The 18,771-nt window shown below is 35.3% G+C and overlaps 1 protein-coding gene across 2 annotated transcripts in view; it reads left to right on the top strand.

Moving 5' to 3' along the window:
• Positions 1–18,771, top strand: part of pde4ba (phosphodiesterase 4B, cAMP-specific a) — a 142,705-nt gene that overhangs the window by 39,423 nt on the left and 84,511 nt on the right. Inside the window, exon 1 of one of the 2 annotated variants that reach the window (XM_026264856.1) lies at positions 6,138–6,406. The exons of the other annotated variant lie outside the window; for it this stretch is intronic. Coding sequence (XP_026120641.1) covers positions 6,189–6,406 — 218 coding nt within the window. The 5' untranslated portion in view covers positions 6,138–6,188. Of the gene's footprint in view, positions 1–6,137; positions 6,407–18,771 lie in introns of those variants that run through there. 2 annotated transcript variants of the gene reach the window in all.

Genomic DNA, 18,771 nt, shown 5'->3' with positions numbered 1-18,771 from the left:
CTCATAATGTTTATTTAAAGAATAGGTCACCCAGAAACATAAGAAATCTAGTTGAATACCATGGCCACTCTTTTCCATAAAATTAAAGTGTATGAGGACTGTCAAGGACAAAATTATTAAAAAAGTGAATCATACCACCCTTATTACAGGTGTTTTGAGAGAAACAGAACAAGATTATGTAAGTTTTCACTGAAAATCTTGACATCTGCCATAACTATCTTTGGTGCATTTATGAGAGAAAGAAAATAATTTCCAATTTGTGCATCCACAATTTTTTGAGGATATATCAGTGAATCGGTTGATCATGGCAACAAAATACCTCACTGGAAAAGGCACATAATCAGTTCAAATTTACTTAAATTTCAAAACCAATAGTGTGACTATAATATGACTTCATTCCAGTTAGAATACTGGACACACACACACACACACACACACACACACACACACACACACATACACACACACACACACACACACACATATATATATATATATATATATATATATATATATATATATATATATATATATATATATATATATATATATAAATAACTAAAACGAGTAAAGACACTGGCAAGCATTCATTATTTGCCCTGCTGTCTCACACTCTTGCATTTCTGCTCTTGTTAGAGCTCCTGTCTGTTTGATGTGTGTGTTAGGAGAATCAGGAGACAAGGTTTAGGGAAAGTGCTATATTTGGAGCACAATTATTTTTCTGTTGACGTGACACTGTTGCAGATTGATTTGGGCGCTCCCAGGTGGCTTGTGGGATAGCTTTATGGGCCAGGCATAAGCAATGATGCTGGAGGACAGACACTACAGGGAACTGAGCTGTCTGCCAAGCGAATTCATCAGTGACTTTACCCCCTTTCTAGGGACTGAGTGCTCTATTGTGTGCAAGTGATTGTGTGAGAGAGAAAGAAACATTTCTGACATCAAGTCAGGGAGACAGTGTGAGGCAGATTCATTCAGAAGTGCCTTTGCACAAGACCTCCTCACACTCTTGTGTCCGGGTCAGATCGAGGTCTGTTTAGTCCTAATCTGTCACTTCCTGCAGGATGAATGGCTGTATAATGTAAGAACATGTCTGTCTCTGTGACGTTTAGTTGTCATCATATCTTGGAAATATGAATATACTGACCCTGATATATGCATGGCTTTATTTTCTGAGGAACACAAAAAGAGAAGTTTAGCAGAATGTTGTAGCTGCTTTTTTTTTCAACGAGACATAAAAAGGACCATTTAGTGTGTATACACAGTATTGTGTATTTTTTTACACCAATGTGTGAGTTCATGTAAACACCCTAACAACATTTACATTGGCCAATATTTTGATTATAGGTTTTAAAATACATTATCAGTTAATTGATAAATAAATAATTTATCTGTATCTGAGGATGTCTTAACCAGTTGCTAAATATTATTCAATGTGCTCCATAGAAAAAAGGAAAAATGTATGGGTGATTACATCTTGGTGATTACTAAAAGTTACTCAAAAAAAGTAATCGACTCTAAATTACTGATTACTTCTTTAAAATTGTAATTTGAAAACATTACCAATTATTGCGTTTAAAAAGTAATCAGATTACTAATTACTTTTAAGTTACTTTCAAGTTTACTTTACTTTTCAAAGTGTTTTAAGTTATCAAACCTAAAAAATACACTGCAAAGTGAAACTTATAATCCTTTCAGTAATTTCATATTCACTGAAAAATTACATAAGTATCAAAACAGGACCTTTAATGATCACATGCATTTATTTTCTGATAAGAGTGAAAATAACTTGGCAATTGTTTATGCAATTTTAGCAATTTTACAGTTAAGAGTAATATTTCATTTGAAACTTTAAAAGGTCTTTTTTTGTATACACGCACAATACCAACAAAAATATTGTGCTTTTGTAAAATATAGAAAACAAACAGGGTGGTGTTTCTGCAGTCTCAGTCTCGAATATCTTCATCAGTGTATGTTCTTTCCCTGTGTTATTTTCTCATTACTCGTGGCCTTTCTTGCGCAAGATTAGAATCATCTTTCTCAAAGGATTTTGTTGATGGTGTCCTTCAAAGCTCTTAGTGGAGGGTTTTAAGACATCACCTTTCATATGACCCTTCACCTGAAAATGCCAGAGAAGCCATCAGACAAGGATGAAGATGAAGGATGGCTTGATCTCACACACACACACACTCACTAACCAACTGTACCATTAGAACGTGTTCAAACTGTGGTCACAGTCGGACATTGTGTGTGCGCAAACAATTTTATTGGAATAGAGGCATCAAGCTTTTATGTTTCTAGGCTTGATTTGTGCTTAGAGACCAATTAATCGAGGCCTTCTGAGGCCTGCAGTTATCAGCTATCCTCAAATCAAACTGACCTGCATTTCCCACACTGTCAAATACAGTGTATCCTGCTGTGGAGTGGAGTGCTGATTCTAATAATTTGAACTTTGAACTTCAGGAGTAGTACCAGCTGTATTATAGTGTCAACGGCCATAATTAAACTAGATTTGCATTTCAGTTTTTTTGCTTTGGTTCTGTGTAAATTAAATACAGCATTACAGTTGCTTTGCCATTGTTAGGTAAATTAGCATGACTTGTTATTTCATAGCACAACTTCTGTGCTGTCTTTGTTGTGCAAAAGTGGCAATATATGGTAAAATATATAAAAATAAAATAGAAAAAATTGTTAAATGTGAATGAGTAAGAAAAAAGCCAAAATGCAGTTCACTTATAAATATTGCAATGCCACCATCAAGGTAATTAGATTTTAAGTAGTAAACATTTCTGCAGTGCAAAACAATTTGAGATTTTCAAATTTTAATCCTTTAGCAGGGCATTCATTTGCAAAATCTAGAAAGCGATGTTAACATATGTTAAATGTTTTGGGATGAATTAATGGCTTTGTGTATCTATAACTAGCTTTCTAAAAAAGTTTTTTTTGGTGGCAATAAAAATAGATACATTTAAACTCAAACTTGTACCTTGTATGTTATTTAATATTTTAGGCAGAAACCACAACTGATACATTAAACGTTTAGGGTAGAGGGAATCTTCTTGATCTTACAGGTTCACAAAATACTTAATACCCAACACTGTGAAGGGTGAGAAATAGCTGGGAGATGTTGGTAAGCGTTTAGGAGACAGCTTCTAACAAATTCTAATCATGTGAAAAGATTTTAAATTTCACTCTGCAGGGGTTGTGTTTGCCCTCATTCTCATTCCTCTTGTCTAAGCTTTCTATTTTGCCTCGTTATGTCCCTGTTGGTGCCCAGCATCTCTCATCCTTTTTACAATATGAACTAGCATTGGGAGCCATATGACTTCCCTCATAGCAACAGTCAGCAGTAAGGAAATGTCTTTATGTAAGACTTTCAGTTATGTAAGACCTCTCCACTTAGACTCCATCAGTGAATAGGCTCACGACTCAGAAAGGTCCGTCAGAGTGACTTGATCACATTCCTCGTCATTGAACTCGTGCTAGAGTCACATTACTACACAAGGCTTGGATTTCACAATAATGCAAACCCCTACTAAGGACAGTAGTAGTAGAAGATTAGAAGTAAATGTGAAATGGCAACTCAAAGTTTATAGGTTCAAATCCTAGCAGCAGTGACTCATGAACTGTTAACATTTAGTAAGCCACATTATTGAAGTTTGATCCCAGAGGACTGTCTGTTGGTTAAGGAAGTGTCTGCTAATGGAAGTCATACAACCAACAGGGTCATCAAAATGGTGTTTACAGATTTGCACTGCAGTTTTTCACTATGGTGTTATCTACCTACAGGGTAGCTGATATGTCAATAAATAGAATAAAAGCCCCAATTTCCCCACGGTAGGAGCCAGTTTACCACAATGAGCAAGATCTTTAGGGGTATACAAAGCAGATTATACATGGACAGTCTCTACATTGCAAAATCTGCATTGAAACCGTGTTTACGGAATCAGACATATCCTGCTAAAAGCATTCTTCCTTTGTTCATGCTATGTTCGCATTACAATTTTTGTTACAGTGCGTTGATGTCTGCACACACTTTACATCTACTTGTGCACATACAACAGCAAATGTGTAAGTGATATGAGTGCTCCAAAAAACTAAGGTCCACTGGGTAGTTCATGAGTGCCAAACACGTCCATGAGCACTCATTGTCCATATAGTATATTATGGCTTAAATACTGAACTGTGCACTAGATGGAGTAGAATGCAGAAGATAAAGTGTATCCAGGCCTTAAGGTTTTCTTGAGAGGAGGATGTTTAAGACTAATCAGCTAGTCACCGAGGTGCCTCAAGGTTCAGTTCTTGGTCCCTTTAAACTTTTCGATATATATATCCTAAATCATTGTAATTTTTAGGATGACCTTGTTTAAAGTGAATGCAGCAGAAATCAGTAGACCCTGTTAAGGTGAACGAAGTAGACCAACTAAAGGTTCAGTAAACAACTTGATACTCATTCCATCCATACTGATATTTATAATTAAACTGATCTTAGTGGCTTTCTAGTATCTGTCTCTCTCCTCTCTCAATCTCAGAATCTCAACCAAGTTTAAACCCTGATCTTTGCTTGCCAAAATAAGGGAATTTCAGTTATATATCATAGGTCTTCTGTGTTGAAAGATCTGTCAAAACAGCTGGTAAAATATAAGATTTTACCATCTGTTCCAACTTTTTTGTTTATCCTCTCATTCATAATTTTTTTCCTGTTCTCCTTACTTCCTCTTCTCCTTCGTCTCCATGGTGAAGTCCTGGCTGCCGGAGGGTGTTGACTGTACTTCCATTCTTCAGCATGTCTCTGTGAGAGCCAGAGATAATCTTGCTGTGTTGCTGTCACACAGGGCGAGCGATTTGCTGTTTCACGTTCAAACGTGCTTTGAAGTGCATTCAGAAATGCACCTCCAGAAATCACATCACGGTTTTGCTATTTGTTTCATTAGGTATTTATTGTTGTATAGGTGTCTAGGTGCCATCTGACTGAACATCTGAACACGTTACATGAAATGTTACTCAAAGGATCTTGTGTGTTGTTTTTCCTGGGTAGTTGATAAAGTTAAGCATGTTCAATTAAATATATAGTGAAGGAATTCACACGCTCTCCTTTTCTCTTTTATACATTTATTTTGTTTTCTGTCCATCTGAATGTTCCATTTAAATCATTTTCTCTTTCCAATTCACTCCTATTATTTTCTCTTCAAAACCAGCCACTTCAGTATCTAAACCTTTATTTACCTCAGAGCAATATTTATTTCCCCAGACACTGTTAATCCTGGGCTTAAATTGCCTTTTGGATTTTTTCTTTTATCTGTGTCTTGAACGCCACTGAGCTGTGAAAGGGCAGAAGCCCTCATCAGAATTCAGCCAGAGACACCCATCAAACTAACCACAGCTCAGCCAATCAGTTGCAGGGAGGGGTGGAGCTTTTACCGTCACTATGCACATTTTCTCAGGGCTTTTTATAAATCCAAGGATCTCAAAGCTATTCCATTTATTTTCAAAGCAGACAGCACCTGGGGTAGCAGAATTGGATGCACTCAGTTGATTCCTTCCTCCAGATTTTCTCTCTGCATCACAAAAAGCTCTACCTGGTAGTTCCTGAAGAGAGGAGCCACTGATGGGAGAGAAGACCTGTTCTTGCCCATTGTTGAATAATTTAAGATGGAGTTTCCTGGAGCTGAGTGAAGTAAGTGCGAGTCTAAGGAGCTGCGAGAATGGAGCAGGAGGTATGAGTGGGAGACAGACATCTAAATAAAAGAAAAAACACTGGACATCCAAGTTCCTTTGAAGTCAGTTATGTCTGTATAGGAGAGACAGACAGTCTTTCATCTCTCGTTTTGCCTAAAAACAGAAAGACAGAGAGAGGTGTGGTTATAGATACAGAGAGAGAGAGTGTGCTCTTTCTTTTTTTCTTGTTCTCGCCAGGAAGGAGGTGTGACTGCACTGACGGGGACGGCTCTCAGTGTGTCAGTGGAAGTGAATGAGAGAGGATTATTCTACTGCATTGCCGAAAGCCTAAGCTGACAGAGGAAGCGAGAGAATAGAGCAGCTCAAGCGCACACATTTATTCCTGTCTGACACACAAAACATCAGCCTGCATGTCATAACCTCTAGTTAACTGAGAGAAACGGAGGGAATTGTTGGTAGTGTGACTCAGAAAAGGGCGAAATAGGGCTGTTTCAACCCGCAGCATCACCATGTCATCCAATGAGCTGAGTGCTCCGGAATTGGACCCCTGCATTCGTACCTTTAAGGAGCACATGCATTTGGAGCTGGAGCCTCCGAGACTGGGTGCCGGCAACAAGCGCATCACCTCCCCCAAAATATCACCCCGCAGCTCCCCGCGCCTCTTCCGCAAGCTCATGGTTAACAAGGGCGTCCGCCACAGGCGCCGATTCACCGTCGCACACACCTGGTAAGCCTGTCTGGGGTATGAAGGGTAAAGAGTGGAGGATCGCAAGAGGAATTTTAGATGGGGAGGGTTTTACTACATTGTTTGAGTTTTTTATTTTTATTTTTTATGAATGACACTGAATTAGTTTGGATAAATGTTATTATGGTTCAGTGAGGTGTGCTGTCACTGCAGGCGTGATTATCGAAGTGCTATGACCAACATTAGATCTTAATGAAAAAAGAAACTAGTGAATAATGCGTGATGTGTCGACTGCCAGAGAAGCTAAAACAACAGGGCAATTCTGTCAATGTGATGTGGCATGTCAGTGCGATGCTCTCTTTGCTCTCTCTAAGTGGAACCATCTCAGTCTCCTTTCAGGAACAAGTAAAGACTATTAACCGTTTCTCTGATTTTAGAGGCATTGTTTGCTTAAATGGTAGATATGAATTTTATAGGTTTTTAGCAATGTCAATAGATTAAACATAGCCTAGTCAAACCCACAGTAATATTAATAATAAAAACGTGTATATACATAATGTTTGTTATATATTTAAAATAATTTTGCATTGATTTCTTATAATATCTATTCAAATTAATAAAGAAATATTTATAGTGTATAAATGTGAATACATGAGTATATATTTTATGTGTAATGTAATTTTGTGAAACTGTGCATCTATATTTGTTTATCAATATCTTAACATACAGTTAAAAACAAAATATTATATTTATATAAAACAAAAATTCATAATTGTAATGTATTTTGGCAATGAACTTCAGTGCATGTTAGTCAATTGATGTTAATGCCAAATAAACTCTCCTCCATATTAATTATCTGAAACATTCATTTACAAAATGAGATGCTATTCTTGTAATTTCTCGTAAAAGTGTGACCGTTCAAAGCGCCAGCTTTAAAAGAAGGTTTTGCATCACTCAAAATAATAACATAGCAAAAGTCATATCCACTCTTATCGCTTACTCTAGCAATTTGAAAGCTTTGTGTCGTGAGATGCTTCCTGTCTATTGGAGAGATTGGATCACGGCTAGGAGGATGTGGGCAGGATATGATGTGACACGGAAGGTTTTTATCCCTTAGTAAATAGAACATTTGTCATCCTGTCTAGACTCTTGCTACGGTAATGTTTTTACAACAATGGAACACCAAGCCGCTTTTTAGGAGAGATCCTATTGGATCCGATGAAAAAATTGTGACCATGTGCAAGAGTACTTGAGATTTATCTTCTAGAATGCACGGTTTTGTTCGCAAGTCATGATGTATTTGAACTGGACCAGGCTTTGTACTTGTTTTAGCCCCTGGAATTTAAACCATTAAGATGTGTTATTCTTGGAATTGAGCCTTGGATGTTCCTCACACATGTACCTCTATGGGAGAACTGTTTCAAATCCATTCTGTGTCTAAAAGGTGTACCTTCATCTGCTTAGTTAGCTAGGCAGAGTATGTTTAAGGTTTAATGTGTCAAGTACAATACACACTGTGACTGGATTACACCGTGAAACATGCACAGCCACCAGCATCTATGCATTACTCACTCAGACAACCATTAGACACAGACAGAAGAGCTTTTAATAGAGGAAGTATAATGGTGCAGACTGCAATAACTGCTGTGATTTGTATGATTATAGTGGCTGAGACGTTTAGCACCAATCTGCTGCTCACAATGTCAATGGAAGTGCACGCTTTCAATCTCAACGATTCATAAATTGAACCACAAATGGAATCAGAGTGATTTGAAATGTCATAGCCGGTCTCTAAAGGAATACTGTAGGCTTGAGTTCTGGATGTCATCTTTTTCAACCTGTCTTAATCTGACAGATTCAAACCAGTGTATAACTAATGGTTTTCTGGACCTAGATGCTACGTCTAAATGCAACCTGAATGTCCTCCGATGTTCGGATGGAACTTTTGCAACTCATCGAACATCTTTTCGCAGATGCGCATTGTGTAGCCGGTGGTTTTACATTTTGTGCAACAGAGCATCTGAATTATTGTGAGTGGAGGCTTGTGTCATAGTTCTGTTCGTGGTTTGGTCCTTGCTGTATTAGGTAACACACATTGGGAATGGATGGGGGGGCAGGGTTGTCTTGAGGGAGTGAGGTGGTGCATGAACATTGAGGTGGAGAAAAGACAAGTGCAGTGGTGTGGAAAACATTGCTGTATAGAATCTCATGCCTTCGTAAATGACGCTCAAGGAGAAAATGAAAGGACAATTTCCGATTAACCTTAGTGTGAGTTTAAATTATGTTTTGTTCATATTAAATATATATTTATTTGAGAGTGGCAGGAAATTTTGGGGGGAGAGAGAGGCAATGGGGTCGAGACATGTTGCAGGTCAGACTCAAACCTGCAGTTTTCACATGAGCAACACTCACAGTGGGAATGTGCTAAAATTGCTGTGCCATGTCTCACACATTTCTCTTATGTTTTTTTTTTTTATTGAAATCAAATTTTTTATTATTATTATTTAAAATATATATATATTTTTGCTTGTTACAAGTAATTATAATAACATATCCTAATTAGGCAATGAACACAGGTTTTTCCATGCTAACCTGCATTTCTGTCCTAATAAGCTGTGACAAGTGACATACATTTTGTTGATTCCTTTTCATTCTTGATCTGCTAAATGGCTTTAAAGTTAAAAGAAAAAGAAAAACTAAAAAATGTTAAAAATTTACAGATGTTACGGAAAGACCAGTGTGGATGAAAATGCAAATTCACAGAATGCCTTAAAGTCATTTCTTCAAAATGTAACTCACTGCAAATTCCACTTTTACTCCTTTTAATTCCAGTTCTGTGTCTTGTGGCACATGGCCAATATAATTAAAATTCCAACTCATGAATTTAAAGGGAGCCAATTCTTTCATTCAGCTCTGCTGATTGTATCACTTGATTCACACTATCAGTGTGAACAGACAAATTACTTGTTGCTTGTTCTTGACACAGTAAAAAACATTTTACATTTAGAGATGATTAGACCGTTTTCTTCATGTGTTGAAATTAAATCTGAAGGTTATCAAATGCATATTTCAAAATGGAAGACAGATATTTCTAAATATATAATGCTAACATCCCCTCAGCTGAATCTAAAACAAGAAAAAATCTGTATCCTCCCTTTTTTTCATACTAATCTGCTTTCTTCTTTATCTAATGAGATATTCTTTCTTTCTGCCTCCCTAGGGCCTAATATTTGGATCTGTTCCCTCTCTCTGTGGGAAATATTACTGTATACTACATTAGCATACATAAACATCTAAAGCATTCCCCCCAAAAGTTTGGTACACTCTATTAAAAGTTAAGCTAACGACTCCTTTCCGTTACTCAGTTCCGTTACTGTGGCTTTGGTGCAAAACCAAGAATGAAAGGGTTTTTTTTTCACAGATGTCTCTGCATCTCTTTAAACTTGGCTCAGTGTTTGCTTAATTTTAAACCTAGCTTCACGCTTGTACAGTAAGATACTTTATTTGGACACACCAGTGACTTAAATGGCCCAGGGTTGCTAATTATGTTGGCGTGTTTTGTATTTTGGGTTGTAAACTAGCCTTCCTGTCCCCTAGTCTGTCTGAAAGTGCTTGTTTACTCTGTGTTGTGCAGCAGGTCTATGTTTATGCTCCTTTGCCTGCTGGATTCATCAGGCCACTGAACTGGAATGGTTGATATTCAGAACAGTCGGTGAAGAAGAGAGATCTGTGCATGCACAAAAGTGCACGCACACACATACTCATACATATTTGCTTTCTCTAATATGACAGGCCTGAATCCGATGCCATGGGGTCACATCTCAGCCCCTGGCACGTATCAAGAATCGGAGCCTTTTAGTGTGAAATTATATTTAGTGTTAAGCCAAGCACAATGTGCGAAATATTCAGATTTTTTTCTTCTTTTTAGTGGGGCATGTACACTTTATGTTTTTGTATTGTATAAAATTAATGTGCTTTTGTTGTACTCAGATGTTTATATGCAAGTACATACAAACCAACAAATAAATAAATACGTTTAAATTAAAATTAAAATCTTTAAATATTTGATAATGATGTATTGACATTTTAGACCGAGAAGAACCAATTAATACCACAAAACATAACTTGAATCCCTTACTAATACTACTTGATAGCTCTGCTGTTGATTTTCCACCAATGATGTCACTTCCTGGAAGAGATGTCATTAAACCACTAGTATTTGTTAGTTAAGGGAAATTTACAAAAATCCAACCAGAGCCAGTCTAGATTGCATTCAAATCACATTTATCATGAATTTACCACTTGTCTTTTACGATTTATTTATTAAAAAATAAGGTCTAGAGTGTGACAGTATATCTTTTTATATTGTAGTGTTTTTAAAATTAAGATTTGATTAAGAAATACTATCTAATATGATTACATCTTTAAAAATTGTGAGTTTACTACAGCACTTTTTACAACATATGATGGGCACATGATCGTATAGAGAAACAGCAATTAGGAAAGCTGCATGGTCAATACCTATATTAATGACTTGCTTTTAGTACGAAAGGTAGGAGAGTGGTGTGGTCTTTAAACAAAGTGCTGAGTAACAGGATAAACAGAACTAACACGGGCACACTCTCATTAGACACACACACGGTCAATTGCTTTTTGAACCTAAGCGGGGTGAAGTACAAGAGCGCAAGTGATATGGTTTCAGCATCTCTTCCTCTCATCCGATTGACGTTGCAAGTTTTAGGTGAAGAGCTAAAAAGATCATTTGATAAACAAGTTTACCAACAGCTTTATCACATAACAGATATGGTGTTGCACACACTTTAGATTGAACTAGTGATTTCTGACCTCACACTCAATAATGCGTGTCAGCAGTAATACTAATGCAAACACACACTCACAGTTCCTTTGTTAGGCTGTCAGTACATTTAATTAAAGATGTGGAAAAAGTGCATGTGTGTGTATTATACTTTATGTTTGCTGTGTTCACATCAGTGTCATGACTCATTGAAACAAGATAAAGATACATTTTACATAATTTTTCATTTATTGACAGAACTGTAACAACCAGTCAAGCCATTTTATATAAGTGGGGTAAAAAAAGTTTATACTGTACCTCTAGTGAAAATGATTATATTTTACCTTAATTTTCATTATTATGTATCGATATTATCACTTGTTTTAGCTTATTATTTTTTTTACCATATAATTACGACTTTTGAACCCAACTGTGGAGAAGAAAATGTTGTGCCAACATTGTAAGAATAGCTAGGTGACCTTTTCACTTGCCGGTTGTTGTTAATGCACCTCATTCCCTGGCTCTCAGACATTTTCAGGCTGGTGGACTCACTTTTTGCCAGCGAGTTAATCAGTCTCCAGGGCTGAAGTATCTGGAACACAGCGGGTCTCCTGGAAGCAGACTCTCTCAGCTGGATTTATGGCTGCAGTCTCATCTACTCCATAATTATTACGCTATCTTTCACAAGACCGCCGGTTAAGGCCCACATACATAAAAAAAAAAAAAAAAAAAAAAATGGGACAACAGTTGTAGTTTAGGGTTAGAGAAGCTAAGTTTCACAAGTGATGTCACCAAACAAGCAACATCACTCTCTCTCTCACTTTCTCTCTCTCTCTCTCTCTCTCTCTCTATATATATATATATATATATAAAGTGAATTGACCGGCAAAAAAACATTATTTCTCGCTTCTGTCTTTATGACAGTAATAGACACAGTTGGGTCTATTTTATAAAAGACATTTTTTTACTAAATGTAAAACTGAAAAAGTTTCTGTACAGTTATGCCATACTGTTCCCAAAGCATACAGGCTTTAAAACTGCATAAAAAATTCATGATTATAAGACTGTTCGCATTATCTGCTCAAATGATCTCCTCAGATGAGTGATTACTGTTTCCATCCCGCCACCCATTTATTTTGCTGTCTGCTAGATCTTTAATCAATCAGTGTCTCAGACAGAAAGTAAACACTTGTAACATTAGTTTTTTGTCCCAAAGCCATGATTAGGATATCAAAGTGGGCTCAGCGAGCTGGACAAGACGAGGCAGTGAAATAAAGAACTGCACAGGAAGAGCTCATTTCAATGCTGACGTTAATGATGCGGATGTCACGCATGCCCTGGAAAGATCATCTTTTAATGCCCACATGGATTTTGTGAGATTAGAGCATATTTGAGTTTATATGATATGCATTATGTTACAAACATATGTATTTATAACACACTTTATTTTAAGGTCCAATTCTTGCTATTAACAAATCATTAACTATGACATTTGCCTCAATAAACTACAAATTTGCTGCTTGCTAATAGTTAGTAAAGTAGTTTTAGGTATTTAGCAAGATGTAGAATATGCTCATGCACAATATATGCTTTATAAATTCTAATAAACAACCAATAAAATAGGCATGCTAATAAGAAACTATTTAATAGGGAGAATTGGTCCCTATACTACAGTGATACCTATATTTGTTGTATTTTAGTTGATTAATAATTTTGTTGTTAAACGTGGTAAGCATATGCAAGAAAGACTGAACTCAAGACTAGTCTGTGGTCTGAATGTACAGTAGCTGTGTTACTGACTCACCTGACATCCTTTATCATGACAGCAATCCCGTTGAGAGTTGCCCTCGCACTGTATTGTGGGACCATTGCAGCATCTTCCATTGCAGTGGTTTTGTCATGAATAAACCAAAAGCCAAATGCACTCTCTGCTCTTAGTGTTCTCCGTTTGTTTGAGAGGGATTTCAGTCGAAAAAGCTTTAACGGACGTGTGTGTTTGTGTACTAGCGGGACACATTAACTACTAATGGTCTGCTCTAATGTAAAGCATACTTGAGACATCACGGCACTGTATACTGTTTCTGGTTTGAACTTCAAGCAAACACTTCTCAGTTTTTCTGTGTCTCCCTCCATCAAGATCTCCCAAGCTAGCCAGAAATGTAGGATATTTATCGTTAGTGAACATTTTACACACTTGTATTTTTAGCATCTCTATGTGGAACAGTGTGCAGGAAAAAAAAATCATCCATTAATATAAATAGGAATGCCTAGCTTTCTTCAGGTACACTACTGTTCAAATATTTAGGATCAGTATATATATATATATATATATATATATATATATATATATATATATATATATACACACACACACACACACACACACACACACACACACACACACACACTGCCGTTCAAAAGTTTGGTCACAGTAAGACTTGTAATGTTTTTTAAAGAAGTTTCTTCTGCTCATCAAGTCTACATTAATTTGATCAAAAATACAGAAAAAAAAACAGTAATCTTGAATATATATATATATATATATATATATTCAAAAAAAGTAAAAAAAAAAAAGAATATGCAAGACTATATATATATATATATATATATATATATATATATATATATATATATATATATATATATATATATATATATAATATAAATAAAAAGAATAAAATGAATATGAAGAATGAGAAGAGAAGTTCATATTAATAACAAGAATATGAATAAAAAGTTAAAAGGCATTTATTCAAAATATAAATATTTTCTAACAATAAAACTTTGCTATGACCTCTTAACAATTTAACACATCCTTGCTGAATAAAAGTTTTCATTTCTTTCGAAAAAAAAAAAGAATTAATAAAATTTTAATAATAATTAAATAAAAATGTACTAACCCAAAACTTTTGAACGCCAGTGTTAGAAAAACATTCCTATTTTAAATAAATGCTGTTCTTTTTAACTTTTTATTCATAAAAGAATCCTAAAAAAAGTATCACAGGTTCCATAAAAATATTCAGCAGCACAACAGTTTCCAGCACTGATAATAAATCAAAATATTACAATGATTTCTGAAGGATCATGTGACAGTAAAGACTGGAGAAATGATGCTGCAAAATTCATCTTTGCATCACAAAAATAAATTATACTTTAAAATATAGTCAAATAGAAAACAGTTATTTTAATATTTCTCAATATTGCTATATTTTTTTATCCAATGAATACAGCCTTGGTGAGCATAGACTTCTCTAAAAACAACATATCTCACATTAACTTCTAAACGGTAGTTTGTCATACACTTACATACTTGGTTTTCTCATCAAAATAGGATTCATAAAGAGACTGTATGTTGCATTTTATGTGTCCTTGCATTTCCAGAATGGCAGGTGGACTTTGAGTCATTGGATGTCAGCTGTAACACCAGATCAGTTTGTCATGCTCTCCAGATTGCCAATGTGAATGCCAAGAGATTTATTAGGGGCTTTATCTGGTCTCTAATTCAAAAGCTGTCTCTAAATATGAGTGTGTATCCTTTTATTGAATATATGTTCTCTTTTAATCACTACAGACTGATGGTACATGGCCTGGTGCAGTTTTGCAGTGCCTCATTAGAGCCTGCAAGATACAATTTTGCTTCTTAGGAAAGTCCACCCACTCCCTTAAGATTCTTTTAGGTCTCATTAACAGCCTGTTCATTATGAAGTACCTACTGAACACACACACCACAGGTGACCACTCTCCTACACTTCAACTATAATTAGAGCAGGGAGCTGAATTTGGTTTTGTTTTTTTAACTTGCTTTCATAGCCCGTGCCCACCACAGCGTAGACACTGAGCTGTCTGTGACATTCGTGTATGAATGTGTGCCACTGTAGTCACTTAATAATGGTGCACAAAACAAATGAATAGTACTTTTGGAAAATATGATTTAAATGATTTACAATCACATATGATGAACAGCCCAGTCATGCCTGTGACCTTGAAAAGGTTGTTTTGTTCTACACTACCAAGGTTGTATCGTCTTCTGTGTTCACCATGGCTGCATCAGAAATATGGTAATTACAGTATTATTACAATTTAAAATGACAATTATTTGAATATATTTAAAAATGTCATTTATTTCTGTGATGGCTGATAGCTGAATTTAGCAGTCATCACTCAAGTCTTAAGTGTCACATGATTCTTCAGAAATCATGTAATATTCTTGAAACAATGCACTATGGTGAAAGTGCTTTGAGATGATTACTTGACTTATTAACGGTATGATTGAATATCAATTGATAATCTGCTGGTGATCATGCATCAGATAATCCTAATTTGCATAGGAAGGAATAAATGTTTTACACTTTTACACTTTTTCTTCAAGTTTTTTATCTTGAAAAATCCCACAGCCATGGTCTTTTCATTGAATTTGAATGTGCATTTCAGGTATAGAGGCTTGAATTGGTGTGTTTTTTCAATATAATGTCTTTCCTGAATATGGCACAATAATAAGCCTAATTTACATAGAAAGAAGAAGAGATTTGCTCTGTAAAGATGACTCATGCATGTCGTAGAGCTAGACTGGAGTAGAAAGAAGTTTAAACTGGTGCTGAAATACGGAGCACTGCTTAGTGAATTTGCAAGTCTTTTTTTTTTTTTTCTCCATTGGTAATCTCGTTCCACACTAATAAGGACAAGGAAGGTGGCACATTGCTCTTTCTGAGCCTGCATGTTTGTGTGTGTCTTCCATGTGTATGTGTTAGTCTACTCCACTCTGCAAAATCTATTTATTGCTCTCCAACCTTTGTCCTTGAGTTTTTCATGTGTATTTATGTCTCAAAACCTTTGCTTGTCATGCGGATGGATTGTTTCTTCATGGTATATAAGACCTAATTCCTATAGGAACTGAGAAGAAATCAATGTAAGTCCCACATTCAGTTGCTGAAGCATTGGAATGCACAGTGTATAGTGTTAGCAACCTTTTCCTGTCTGGCAACACTCATTTGAAGGTCATCATTTCACATTTCTCTGATGGAATGCAGTAATAAAGGTTTTCAGTGTACAATGCAAGTTTGGGTAATGGTATTTTCCAAATATTAAGTAGAATGCGATTTGAATTCTTTAATTGGACATGCAAGTCCTTGCAAAAGAGCAAATGAGTATTTTTTTTTTTTAAATACTTGAAATGCTTTGTGACACTCATGACATTCAGCAGACACCTTAACATAAAAAAGTAAAGGCAGCTAAAGAAGAAGTATTTTTTACGCTCAAGATTTAGTAATCAGTATTTATTTAATGGGAAATTACAATAAATGATTCAAATGTATTATTGTAAATATTAGTAGAAATTACTATTTTTGTTTTTGTTGTTGTTACATATTTATAACTTAAGTATGCTCAGTTTTATTTTGGCAACACTTTACAATAAGGTTGCATTCGTTATCATTAATTAACATAATCCAGGGTTCCTCAGTAGGTGGTAACTTACATTGTGTCTACACCAGATGCGAGCGGCGCGGCGCAATGCAACAAAATACAATAGAACTTATTATAATCAGTGATGCTGTCTACACTGGATATGGCGCAACAAATCCCCAACAGAAAACTCGTTCTATTTATGACGTCCTGACATAAAGTTCAAATGATTTGCAATGCTTTGTCGTGTCCAGTGTAGATACAATGTGACAGCAAAAACATGGAAAAGTTAAAGTCGTGACATTTGTCAAGTATGGTAGCCCATACTCGGAATTGGTGCTCTGCATTTGGACTGAACAGTTTTGAGAGATTGAGTGATACCATCTTTATTATGAATGCTGGTTCGCAGTGAGTTCACAGTTTTAACGTAAGTTTGCTTTAGCCTAATTTATTTTCAAGATCTGAGGTAAAATATATATTGTTGTTTTCACTATGTCTATAAAGATCATGCAAATAATATTCAAACTCACATTAAACATGTTTAACATTGAATAAAGCATATAATCATTACCTGAGATTATCACTGTCATTTGTATGTATTCTATTTTAGAAATGGTTTTTATTTTCTGCAACATCGTGGCAGGAACAACCGTGTTGTTTATTGTCACGTGTCACTGCGGGGTGGTCAGGACTTAGGACAAAGACTACATGGAAAAGATACTTTTTATCACACCGCGTCACGTCTGATTGGGACACACAATGTTAGAGTTCGATCCCCCTCAAAAAATGTAAGTATAAAAATATTAATGCTGACAGATCTAATAATTGAATCTGCAATTAGGGAAAGTGGAGAGAAGAGATCCAGTCTGGAGATGAGCAGGAACAGTTGATTTGCATGACAGACAAGGAGATCCAGATTTTTTGTTTGTTCGTTTGTTTTTAATATTCAACAGACAAAGTTCTTCTGTATCTAAATGTTAAAATGTTCACTACTGGGGAAAACAATCTGAATATTTATCTTTTGACCATCTTTTGATTATTTTAACAAAAGCAACAATAATATAATAATTGTAATATACATATATGTAACTAACCATGAAAAATGTTTCTTAAGCATTTATTAATCTTAGTTAAAGCTGATTTAAACATTTATAAATACATTATTTAAATAAAATTGTATCTATCAATTTTAATGGACCTGAGCTAACGTGGACTTAACAGTTGTATTTTTATTAACTAATGTTAACAAAGAATAATAAATACTGTAAAAAATACATTGCTCTTTGTTAATGTATTAAATAAAGTTAACAAATGGAACCTTACTGTAACATGTTACCATCATTTTTTATTCTATTACAGTACTTATTACTTACTATTTTATTATTAATGTTAGATTATTACAATTTAAAATAACATTTCTATTTGAATCTCTAATTAGATTACACAGTGGACTTTTCATGTTGAATATATGCCATGAATCAGAATAAACAAACACATATTTTAGAGTATGAGTCATAGAGTTGAGAAAGAGAAGCACATTTCAGGAATGTGTTTACATGCTTCCTCAAGCAGCTGATTGGCTGTGTAGAGCATTGGATTTAATGAGCGTATATGAGAATCCCTCAAAGAGGTTAATGTGAGAACAAGAGCAGCGTGAAACTCTCTCATTCTCTCTCTGATACACATTTATTACAGCTCTACTTTAAGATTTGCTCCACAGTGAGAGAGAGATAATAGTATGGTTATTTGAACTATATTATATGTTGATATAGGATTAAATGTTATGTCTCAGTGTGTCTGGTGCAACATTGAGTTGTGTGACATAGCATTAGTGTTGTCCAATGTAAATGTAAAACGAATGCCTTTTGTTTAGCCAGTTTACTGTCACTCACATTTTTGAAGATAGACTTGAATGTGCATGATACAAACCAAAATTTGTATAATTCATGAGTGAAAACATTTTGTAACATGATTTTGATGTACCATTTACATGGTAATGCAATGTCTGATTTTAAAATGGGTTTTAAAGGATGAATTTTGAGATTTTATGTTTTCAAGTGATATATAACTTCTGATGATTTCTAAAATGTGATAGAGAAAAAGGCAACGAGGAAGTCTTTTTTTTAAACAAAGGTCAAAACTCCTTTTGTAATGTAGATTTCTGAGGGTACACTGTTGTCATAAATTAATCTATTACTTTTCCTACATAATC

This window comes from Carassius auratus, chromosome 6, assembly GCF_003368295.1.
Source record: "Carassius auratus strain Wakin chromosome 6, ASM336829v1, whole genome shotgun sequence".
Lineage (NCBI taxonomy): Eukaryota > Metazoa > Chordata > Actinopteri > Cypriniformes > Cyprinidae > Carassius > Carassius auratus.
The sequence above is the reverse complement of the archived record's forward strand: the minus strand, read 5'-3'. Positions and strand labels throughout refer to the sequence as shown.